The sequence below is a fragment of the Salvia splendens genome, chromosome 16, assembly GCF_004379255.2.
Source record: "Salvia splendens isolate huo1 chromosome 16, SspV2, whole genome shotgun sequence".
NCBI lineage: Eukaryota > Viridiplantae > Streptophyta > Magnoliopsida > Lamiales > Lamiaceae > Salvia > Salvia splendens.
Window position 1 is genome coordinate 19,303,936 of NC_056047.1, and position 11,276 is coordinate 19,315,211.

Genomic DNA, 11,276 nt, shown 5'->3' on the forward strand with positions numbered 1-11,276 from the left:
AAAATTCGTGCTGCCAAGAAATGAGACTCTTAATGACGGACGAAGGGAGTACTAGTCTACTACTGGTACTAGTACAATTCCTTTATTTGTAAGTTTTGAAATTAACTAATACATTTGCTTGAGGCTTCTATTTTCAAAAATATTACTGTACCATATATAACCACAACCACTACGTATTCCACATTTAAAATACGTATATCCACCCTTAACTACACCACAACCACTACATTATCTAGTCTAGCTACATTCAAGGGTTCAAGCTGCATGTTTAAATGATTGAATAGTAGTATTATTTTCAAGTTTTATTTCAATATTTATTAAGGTTTAAGTGCACCGTTTAGGTAGCTATACTTATTTAACTATCAATTAAAATGGGATTGAATGAGTTTAAATAGTGTACTACACTTTTTTTCTTTTAAAATTAAGAAAATGACCTTTGTGCATGTATGTTTTCCTTTTCTCTTATTCAACTTAAGCTTGAACAAAATCCTATCAGTAGTAATTTTCTGTGACGATTATCCCATGATTTAAGCATAAAATTATTTTACAACAATCTACAAATGTACCCATATAATCAACATGACATGATGATAATTCCAACGGATTGTTAATAGGAAAAGTGCGTAAAAAGGATGATTTCAACTCTTTTCTTGTCAATTCTAATACATGACTAAATAATTACACACAAAGGTCATTTTTAAATATCATTGATAGAATAGAGTTATAAAAATAATCAAATCATAATGCATAACTAAATAACCAAACACATAGGTCATTTTTATACACCAATTAGATCAGATTATTTTTAAATCGATTTAATTCATAATATGAAAAATCATTTTAAATCATTTTAATGTTCCTCATATGACCTAAAACAATCTTAATTAGTATTTAAAAATAACCGCGTATTTTTAATCCCATCTTTCTATTTTTAATTTGAAATTTGATAAATTTCTATTTTGATCTAATAACTATTAGTATTTAAAAAAATATTTTTTTATCACTACTCTACAACATCTACTAGAAGCATAAAGTTAGTACATACTCCCTCTGTCCCGGTTAAAATGATCTCTTTTTTTTTTGCACTTGTTTGAAATAATAAGTGGATAAAATTAAAGTAAAAAGGAGAGTAATGTAAATGATAAATTTTGATTACAAAATTATTGACGAAAAATTTCAATTCTTTCATATGTACTTTCTTCACGAAGACAATTGCCAGTAAAATTAAATCTAGCGTTCTTGACATAAACAAATAATTCCCAATAAAATCTGATGTGCAGAAATGCACAGTTCCTGTTGCCTCTCACAATCCATTTAAATAATATATATATATATATATATATATAGGGTTGCGTTAAAGATAGAACCATTATTAAGTGTAGAACCTAGAACTCTACATATTTTATTCATTGGATGAGGAAAAAATGACGGTCAAGATTAAAAATCATACATATTAGACTATGTTTTCACGACATTCCGGACTCAACATGTGAAAAAACTCACATGTTGATGGAAGAATGAATGAAACGAAGAATAGTGCATGCATGCTTTATTTTTTCACTTATCTGCATTCACCCATTAATAATAGTTTTGGTTGTAATGGGAAGTTGTTGTGCAAATCAACACCATTGGATTAAAAGATCTAACGACCTCCGTTTGGCATTTGTTCTACGTTTAAGAATGGTTCTATCTTGATCACAATATATATATAGGGTCATGATCTATGGCAAACACCTCTTAACCATATAACTAGAGAACAAATAATAGCCACAAGATCAAAAAAATCAAGGGCTAGTATTAATTTTCGAATTTAAGGAGAAATTAGTTATCCCAATCATAAATTTACTCCACAATAACAAGGCGGGGGTATAATAGTCATTGCATAGCCAAAATTAGATTTCGTCTGCAAATTGAATTCATTTGAAAAAGAACCGCGATTACTCCTCTCTCTTCTCCTCTTCTCTGTTTTGGAAATTCACCAGAAATTAAGCTCCGTTGCTTGATTGAAACGAAATTTCTTTAGGAATTCATGAAATTGATGCGAAATAGCTCGCTCGAGCTGAAGGTATTTATGAAATTGGTGCGGAATTGCTGCAGGTGATTGTAGAGGAGGAAAACACGCTGGTGATAAAGAGCAACAGGAAGAGGAAAAGAGAGGAAGGGGAGGAGGAAGGTTGCGTGTGCGTGTAAATCATGAGTGTGTGTGTAAATTCGGAGGATCTTTGATGAGCAGAGTGAGGATTTGTCTTCTTCCTCTTCTTGTGCAATTCAATTGTGTCTTTTTAGATAGAGAAAGAGAAGAAATACATATTTAAGAGCAAACTGGGTAGTTGGTTGTCAAATAGTGTTCGAAGATTTTATCAATTATTAATTCATAAAAAATACTCCTACGTGGATCAATCCAATATATATGAATCAAAATATGTAAGTTCATTTCTTAGAAAATAAATTTAATATTTTTAAATTCACAATCGTGGCAAATTTACCGAGTCAAATTACATACTAAGAGTGATTTGTTTTGTAAACAAGAGTGAAGTAAAATCATGACAAGAGTGATGTGTTTTGTAAACAAGAGTGAAGTAAAATCATGCCAAGAGTGATGTGTTTTGTAAGTAAAATCATGCCAAGAGTGATGTGTTTTGTAAACGAGAGTGAAGTAAAATCATGCCTAAGAGTGATGTGTTTTGTGAACAAGAGTGAAGTAAAATCAGAATAAAAGTGATGTGTTTTGTAAACAAGAGTGAAGTAAAATCATGCCTAAGAGTGATGTATTTTGTAAACAAGAGTGAAGTAAAATCATGCCTAAGAGTGATGTGTTTTGTAAACAAGAGTGAAGTAAAATCATGCTAAGAGTGATGAGTTTTGTAAATAACAGTGAAGTAAAATCGTAATAAGAGTGATGTGTTTTGTGAACAAGAGTGAAGTAAAATCTGAATAAGAGTGATGTGTTTTGTGAACAAGAGTGAAGTAAAATCAGAGTAAGAGTGATGTGTTTTGTGAACAAGAGTGAAGTGAAATCAGAATAAGAGTGATGTGTTTTGTGAACAAGAGTGAAGTAAAATCACAGTAAGAGTGATGTGTTTTGTGAACAAGAGTGAAGTAAAATCACAGTAAGAGTGATGTGTTTTGTGAACAAGAGTGAAGTGAAATCAGAATAAGAGTGATGTGTTTTGTGAACAAGAGTGAAGTAAAATCATACTAAGAGTGATGTGTTTTGTAAACAAGAGTGAAGTAAAATCAGAATAAGAGTGATGTGTTTTGTAAACAAGAGTGAAGTAAAATCACAATAAGAGTGATGTGTTTCGTAAACAAGAGTGAAGTAAAATCACAATAAGAGTAATGTGTTTTGTAAACAAGAGTGAAGTAAAATCAGAATAAGAGTGATGTATTTTGTAAACAAGAGTGAAGTAAAATCACGCTAAGAGTGATGTGTTTCGTTATATTCAGTTTTGATCCCAATTACATCAAATTTGTATTCAGTTTCAGCATTTTTAGTTCCAAATTATTTAGTTCCATGATTTTTGTCCAATTTGTTTTCAATTTCAGCATTCTGATCGAAGACGTTACAGCTCCATAATCGGACGATTTCAAATTACAAATGACATGGCATGTGATTTGATGCTAGCTAGTTGAATCCAGAAGATCCATCAACATAGCTCACAGAAACTCTCATTTCCCCAAATCAGGAAGTAACGCAGCCAACAAGTACTTCCATGATTATTTCCCCCAAAAATTCCAATCTCAACATAGCCTACAACAACTCTTCCATCACAATAATAAACGTAATCACACACAATCAAGCAAAAAACAGATCATAATGTGAAAAACCTGCTAAAATCAATGAAACAGCTAAAACTAACAATCGGAGATCCGTAATTAAGGATTGAATCCGACCAAAACAGAACAAAATTCGGATCAAGTCAAACCATCAAATTATCAATCAATCGGATCCACGATCACCACAGAAAAGAGCTGGGTGGAGTTGAGCTTGCCGTACTCGGAGGCGACGCCGAGGAGGTCGACGGAGGAGCTGGCGGCCTTGGCCTTGTCGCACTTGGCTGGATAATTTGATTTAAATTTGATAATGTAATTTCCAAAAATACCCTCAGCATATTTTCTATAATTAAAATAAATAATATTTATTTCATTAAGATGTGTGGCTGAGATTTGTTCTCTAGTTATACACTTAAGATTAGTTATATCTTGATCACTATCCTATATATATATATATATATATATATATATATTTTTGAGAGGCCCTGCTGTGCATTTCAGCTGAGGATCCCACCCCGTGCGAAGCAACACTTTCCTTAATATCTTAGTTTATGTGCCATTATAATAACGGCAAGCTAGCTCACTTGCTAAGTCACTGATTCAAATAGTACTTATACTACTACAAAGAATGAATGTATAAATAAGATTAACACCACCACACACCTAGCTTTCTTGTCCCAATATGAAGTAGAAATGCAGCAAAATTGCTCAGTTCTGTGGTTTTCTGACACTCCTACTACCTCTCACAGACACTCATTGTTTTACCAAGACTCTTGATTTTTAGTATATACTGTATTTTTCTGATGTTATACATGCATTTTAGATAAAGAGAGAAGAGAAAGATTCATTTTTGACAATTGGAGAGTTGGATATGAGTTCATTTTCTAAATGGGTGTTTGGGTTGTGCATTTTGGGGATTCTTGCATGTGGGGTGGTGAAATGCAGTGTTACTTTTGATAGAAAGGCTCTGATTATCAATGGGCAGAGAAGAATTCTCATTTCTGGTTCTATCCATTATCCCAGAAGCACTCCTGAGGTACTAAAAATCTCATCTTTTTTTCATACATTTTTTCTTGAAGTATATTGTGTGCAATGAAAGATCTTGAGGGAATTTTGTGTTTGGTGAAATGGGTTTCTTTTTCTTGTGTTTTAGATGTGGGAAGATTTGATAAGCAAGGCTAAAGATGGAGGTCTTGATGTTATTGAGACTTATGTGTTTTGGAATGTTCATGAGCCTAGCCCTGGCAATGTACCTCTCTCTCTCTCTCTCTCTTTAAAGAATGTTGGTTTTCTGCTTTATTTTGCTATATTTGTGCTGAAAAGTTTTTTTCTTGGTGAAGTATAACTTTGAAGGGAGATATGATTTGGTGAGGTTTGTGAAAACCATTCAAAAAGCAGGGTTATATGCTCATCTTCGAATTGGGCCTTACGTTTGCGCAGAGTGGAATTTCGGGTAACAACTGAAGTTTCTTGCTTTGATCTGCACTGAAAATCAATCACATTTAACAATTTTTCAATAGGTCTTGATTGCAAAGCTGCTGATTTTTCACTGACAATGTCTTGTGTCGACAGCGGCTTTCCTGTTTGGCTGAAATATGTGCCCGGGATTAGCTTCAGAACAGATAATGAGCCATTCAAGGTTTTAATTCCTTGTGGAATTAATTTGTGTTGTGTACAACTTTGTGAAGGATAACTACTATTTTGATGGTTTGTTGTTGTGGTAGATGGCAATGAAAGGTTTCACGGAGAAGATAGTCGATATGATGAAGGCCGGAGATCTATATGAATCTCAGGGTGGCCCCATTATTCTATCCCAGGTTCGGGTTTTCACCTCTTCAACTCATCAATCTGCTATGGCATGACTCTGTACTTAGTCTGGCTAGTATGTTTTCGACTTCTAATGAGACTGCTTGCACAGATTGAGAACGAGTATGGTCCACAAGCGAAGAAACTAGGCAATCCTGGTCATCGATATATGACTTGGGCTGCGAAGATGGCTGTGGGGCTCGATACCGGTGTTCCTTGGGTGATGTGCAAGGAAGACGACGCCCCAGATCCTGTGGTTAGAACTCAAAAATGCAGATTTTGCTTTTCGTTTTACATTCTTGTTATACTTTTTACGGGGTGTCTGAAAGACTTTGGAATGAAGTACACATTTGAATTTTGAAGCTAAGTTCTGTTGTTGGTAGATCAATTCGTGCAATGGTTTCTACTGCGATGCTTTCACCCCGAACAAGCCTTACAAACCGGCTATCTGGACCGAGGCTTGGAGTGGCTGGTGAGTAGTTACTTTTGCCTATTCTTGATCTTGCTCGATTGCTAGAGTAATGCAATGCATTCACCCTTGTTAATCTTTGTCTTGAATCAATAATTAGGTTTACTGAATTCGGTGGTCCGATTTACGAGAGGCCAGTTAAAGATTTGGCATTTTCTGTAGCTAAATTCATCCAAAATGGGGGTTCATTTGTTAATTACTACATGGTAAGTTTTTACCTCTTGAAAATCACCATGGTTTGCACTTATCTTGAAAATTGTCTACATTGCAACATTTGAGTCCATTATGCTGACAGTATCATGGTGGCACGAATTTTGGTCGCTCTGCTGGAGGCCCTTTTATAACGACAAGCTACGACTATGATGCTCCACTTGACGAATATGGTAAAATTCAAACTCTATCTCATTCTTAGGAACATCATATGCTGCCAAAGAGCAAGCAAAAAAATCATTTCTCAGCACTCGTTTTACAGCAGGCGATTAGTGGATGCCAAAAGACTCGATGTATGTTATAATAGCTGACAACGATTCATGCTCCGTTAACATTATAGGTTTGATCAGGCAGCCTAAGTATGGTCATCTTAAAGAGCTTCACAAGGCTGTTAAACTATGTGAGAAAGCTCTTGTTTCAGCTGATCCCACTGTGACTTCACTAGGAAACCTTCAGCAGGTTTTTACCTCTATCCTAAGATTTGTTGACGCATTTTGATTTTTTTTATCATTTCCCTTAATGCTCAACGTTTTTTCCAGGCTCACGTATACTCTTCAAAATCAGGAGATTGTGCAGCCTTTCTTTCAAATTATGATACCAATTCTACGGCAAAAGTGATGTTCGATAACATGCACTATATCCTGCCTCCTTGGTCGATCAGCATACTTCCCGACTGCAAGACTGTAGCCTTCAACACAGCCAAGGTATGTATCTTAGTGAATCGCTCGAAATTTGGAGGGTTAGTGTAAAATTTTGAAAAATGATTATATTTTCCATGTCTGGATCAGGTTGAAGTCCAAACATCACGATTGGATATGCTGCCGAGCAATAGCAAAATGTCTTCATGGGAAACGTATAATGAAGATTTGAATTCTTCTGGTGACGGCTCAAGTTTTTCCGCAGTCGGCCTCTTGGAACAAATAAATGTCACTAGAGATGCTAGCGATTATCTTTGGTACACAACTAGGTGAGCGAAAAATCAGGCTGATTGAGCATCGTCGTAAGATTTATGGCGTGATGCAGTTGACGTGTTAAATGTTAACCTCTTTTTCTACAGCGTTGATGTTGACTCGTCAGAGTCCTCTCTTCACGGTGGAGAGCTCCCAACTCTTCTCATTCAGTCAGCTGGTCACACTCTGCATGTTTTTGTGAACGGAGAGCTTTGTGGTAGGCCGTGTCATCTATGGCAGTATTTCCGATTCTCTATCTCTTACGGTTAATGTCTGGTGCCACGTTAACTATGTTCTTCAGGTTCGGGTTATGGGACGAGGGAGAAGAGGAGATTCACATTTCGCGGAGAAATCAATCTTTGTGCAGGATCAAATAGGATTAGTCTCCTCAGTGTCGCCGTTGGACTGCCAGTTAGTTCCAAATTCTCCCTTCGTAATTATCTATTGCATTGTAATTTGTTTCATGATTGTGTTGTAACATCACTCAAGTTTTGAGTTTAGAATTGTCGATTTCCGATTGGCATCAGCCATCGAGTGTCTCTCTGCCTCTCTCACTCACGCACACACATGACTTCATCATTTTCTCCATCTCAGAATGGTGGTGGACATTTTGAAACATATGTGACTGGAGTCCAGCCTCCCATTGTATTGCAAGGACTCGACCGGGGAAAATTGGACTTGTCGTCAGTAAAATGGACGTACAAGGTATTCATCTAGCATCTCGGGTTCTTGCAAGTAGAGATTTCAGTTAAAAATCACTCTCGTGAACTCTACTCTGGAGCAGGTTGGACTCAAGGGAGAAACGATGAAGCTTGTCTCTCCAAATAGCGTTGCCTCGGTCGACTGGGCAAAGGCTTCTTCACTAGTTGCCCAGAAAGATCACCCTTTAGCATGGCATAAGGTACATCATCACAAAGAATCCACAAAAGGTGTCAAAATAGGCAAATCATGTATTCGAACGCTATTTTGCAGACGTACTTCGACACACCTGATGGAGACGAGCCACTTGCTTTGGACATGAGTACCATGGGAAAAGGCGAACTGTGGGTCAATGGCGAGAGCCTCGGAAGATACTGGACAGAATACGCTGCTGGTAACTGCAATGGGTGTAGTTACGCGGGGGTCTATAAGCCTCCAAAGTGTCAAATTGGTTGTGGAAAACCAACTCAGAGATGGTATTACCAAATCCAATTTAGAGCATTATGATCTGTTTTCAGTTGATTTTATACTGATCAGAACTTCATTCAGGTATCATCTACCAAGGTCATGGCTAAAACCAAAACGGAATCTCCTTGTGCTTTTTGAAGAACTAGGAGGTGATCCGAAAGGGATCACTCTCGTCAAGAGGTCAGTGACTACAGTTTGCGCAGACGTCACTGAGTATCATCCAAAAAGTAAGAGATGGCGTACCGAAAGCAACGACAGAACACAAGTGTTCCACCAACCAAAAATCCACCTTCACTGTGGTCTGGGGCAGTCCATATCTTCCATCAAGTTTGCCAGCTTCGGAACTCCTTCGGGAATCTGCGGAAGCTTTCAGCAAGGAACATGCCATGCTCCGACATCATACGACATCTTAAAGAAGGTACAGTAAAATTCCACTAAAATATCAGAAGGAATCCAATCTCCTTGTTCACACAAGCAATTCCATCTCCCTCAATCTTGCAGAAATGCATAGGGAAGCAAAGATGCTCAGTGACGGTATCAAACAGTAACTTCGTGAAAGATCCATGCCCCAACGTGTTCAAGCGCCTCTCAGTTGAAGCAATATGTGCCCCTCAAAAATAATATGCATTGCGCAAGCAAAAGAGGAACAAGACGAGAATAAAACGGACCAGTTCTGTTTTGTGTAGCTGTTGTTGCACACCTGATTCAAATTGCATAGTTCCAGATAGTTTTTTCTCTGCTGTTTGTAATCTAAGTGTAGGAATAAATAAAATTCTAGTGTGGCTCATGGGGAAAATAGAATATTTGTGATTGAAAAATAGAATAGGATAGTGGCATAGCAATCAAAAGCACAAGCACAAGCCTTTATTGAATTAAATGTCAACATTACTACTAGTCTGCAAGAGAAATAAAAAGGAGCTTGAAAGTCTAACTGAGCAAACTGATTAGTAGCAGCATATTTCTAGGCAGTAGCAGTGTTGAGGTGCTTAGCAATAGTCTGTTGCAGCACTTCTTTCTTTGCTCCTACAATGGTGTCCAAGATCTTCCCTTCTTTGAGGAAGATGAAGGTTGGCATTGCCTCCACTGCCCAGTCACTAGCAACCGACTGCAAAAATAAGACATCGAATCAACAACATTTTCACTTTTACCATCCATTAGAGTTCAAGAGGCAACCGAATAAGTGCTCGTCTAGATTTATTACCTTCAACTCATCCACATCCACATCCACCTTGAGGAACATTACTGCAGGAAACTTTTTTGCTAATTCTGCAAAGAATGGAGCAATGATCCGGCAGGGTCCGCACCAGGAAGCAGTGAAATCCACAACTACCTGCATTGAACAAAAGCAAATAGTTACCATCAATCTTACACTTGAAAGGGAAATATGAGATGAAGTTTCCCAAATAGTAGTATTAGTCTTCTTTGTTGTTAAAGCATTTTGTGCCTATTTGCAGTCTTCTTCATTGTCATTGATCAACGAATAAGGAAGTATAATTTGATGCATAAAAACAAACATAGAAATGTGTTAATGAATCTATACCACGAAATTTATGCTCATGAAAAATTAACCCTCAGATATAAACACACATACACCAATAAATATTTTAATCCAAAAATCTCCAAAATAAGGTTGACCTGCACCATCTCCATATGAAAGCGAAACAAGCTACATGAGAATTCAAAATTGAAATATATTTAAAAATAACTAAAAAGCATCCAAAGATTGGAAAAAAAAAGTCCAGCTAAAAAAGTGTAGTACGATTCCAATTAAACAATCATTGTTCTTCAACGTCCGAATATCCGTGAAGGATCACGACTGAGTTATTAAATATTTCACCCAATTCCTAGTCATGCAAATATTGCGACAGAAATACAGATCAAATAAGCTCTCAGATACTATATATGGAAACATATTTTCTTCTATTCACAAAATCAAACATATAATTCACACATTAAAAAAATAGGAAAATAGGAATTTCGAGTTACGTGAAAAGCTGAAACGGAAAACAGATCTCAAAAATTGAAAAATAGCGAAGACATAAACAGATCTATCTCCAAGCAAAAACGATCGCCGGAACCGGAATTCATTGATTATAACAGATCATGCAGAGGCGACAAAAAATCAAAAAACAGAAATAGAGAAACATACCAACTTGTGATTGTCAATTGCCTTCTGAAGCTGCTCGGTCCAGGTAGCATCAGTGTGGCAGCCGATCACTTGCCCTTCAGATTCCGACGTAGACATTTCTTCTTCTTCTTCTTCTCAAAACTTATCACACAAGAAAACGCTCTTTAATGCATTGCTTCAGTGTGTGCGGCGCGTGTTTATATATACACGAATATACGCATATATGCCAGCTGTGAACTTCTTTGTATTTATCTTATTTTTCAAATGAAATGTCATTTTTTTTACTTGGGGTGAGTTTAATTTCTAAACCTATTTACTCCAAAAAAAGATATTGCATTGTTTAATGTTATCGAATGGAAAATATATGTTTCTATTAAAATGAATATGGGTATAAATCTCATATAATTTTAAAGAAATATGAGTGAAATTAGGGAAATATCAAATTAATTGTATCGATGACTAAAAAGTAAAATCTGATAGTATTTTTTAATCCATGTCCATAATTCCACGATATAGGAAAATTATGAGGATATATTTTAGTTATGAATTCGAACATTATTATGATATATTGTGTCCAGATTCTGTGGAATTAGGACAATAGCTTTCCTAAAAATTGAGGTGATGGTTGACATTTCCTTAGTGCCATTTATTTTCAAGCGAATCTCATCACATAAATTCTATCACTGCCTGCTAGACATGCACAAACCGAACCGGCCCGGCGGTTAACCGCCGGTTCGGGCCCGCCAGTTCATGAACCGGAACCGGCGGTTTG

General features: G+C 36.4%; 2 protein-coding genes across 2 annotated transcripts; one reads left to right on the forward strand and one right to left on the reverse strand.

The window, feature by feature from the left end:
- The first annotated feature begins 4,301 nt into the window (after positions 1 to 4,301).
- On the forward strand, positions 4,302 to 9,172 carry LOC121771833 (beta-galactosidase 3-like). Its single transcript, XM_042168722.1, has 19 exons — positions 4,302 to 4,810; positions 4,928 to 5,023; positions 5,115 to 5,227; positions 5,347 to 5,413; positions 5,499 to 5,591; positions 5,693 to 5,836; positions 5,964 to 6,052; positions 6,150 to 6,255; positions 6,345 to 6,432; positions 6,600 to 6,718; positions 6,799 to 6,963; positions 7,048 to 7,226; positions 7,317 to 7,426; positions 7,511 to 7,620; positions 7,804 to 7,914; positions 7,994 to 8,110; positions 8,182 to 8,384; positions 8,458 to 8,794; positions 8,878 to 9,172. The coding sequence occupies exons 1-19, from the start codon at positions 4,646 to 4,648 to the stop codon at positions 8,995 to 8,997; spliced, it is 2,532 nt and encodes an 843-aa protein (XP_042024656.1). The 5' UTR covers positions 4,302 to 4,645; the 3' UTR covers positions 8,998 to 9,172.
- Positions 9,173 to 9,212: 40 nt separating this feature from the next.
- LOC121771834 (thioredoxin H1-like) lies at positions 9,213 to 10,682 on the reverse strand. Its single transcript, XM_042168723.1, has 3 exons — positions 10,526 to 10,682; positions 9,578 to 9,706; positions 9,213 to 9,481 (listed from the first exon to the last, which is right to left on the reverse strand). Exons 1-3 carry the CDS (start codon positions 10,619 to 10,621, stop codon positions 9,338 to 9,340), a joined length of 369 nt encoding a protein of 122 aa, XP_042024657.1. The 5' UTR covers positions 10,622 to 10,682; the 3' UTR covers positions 9,213 to 9,337.
- Positions 10,683 to 11,276: the final 594 nt, after the last annotated feature.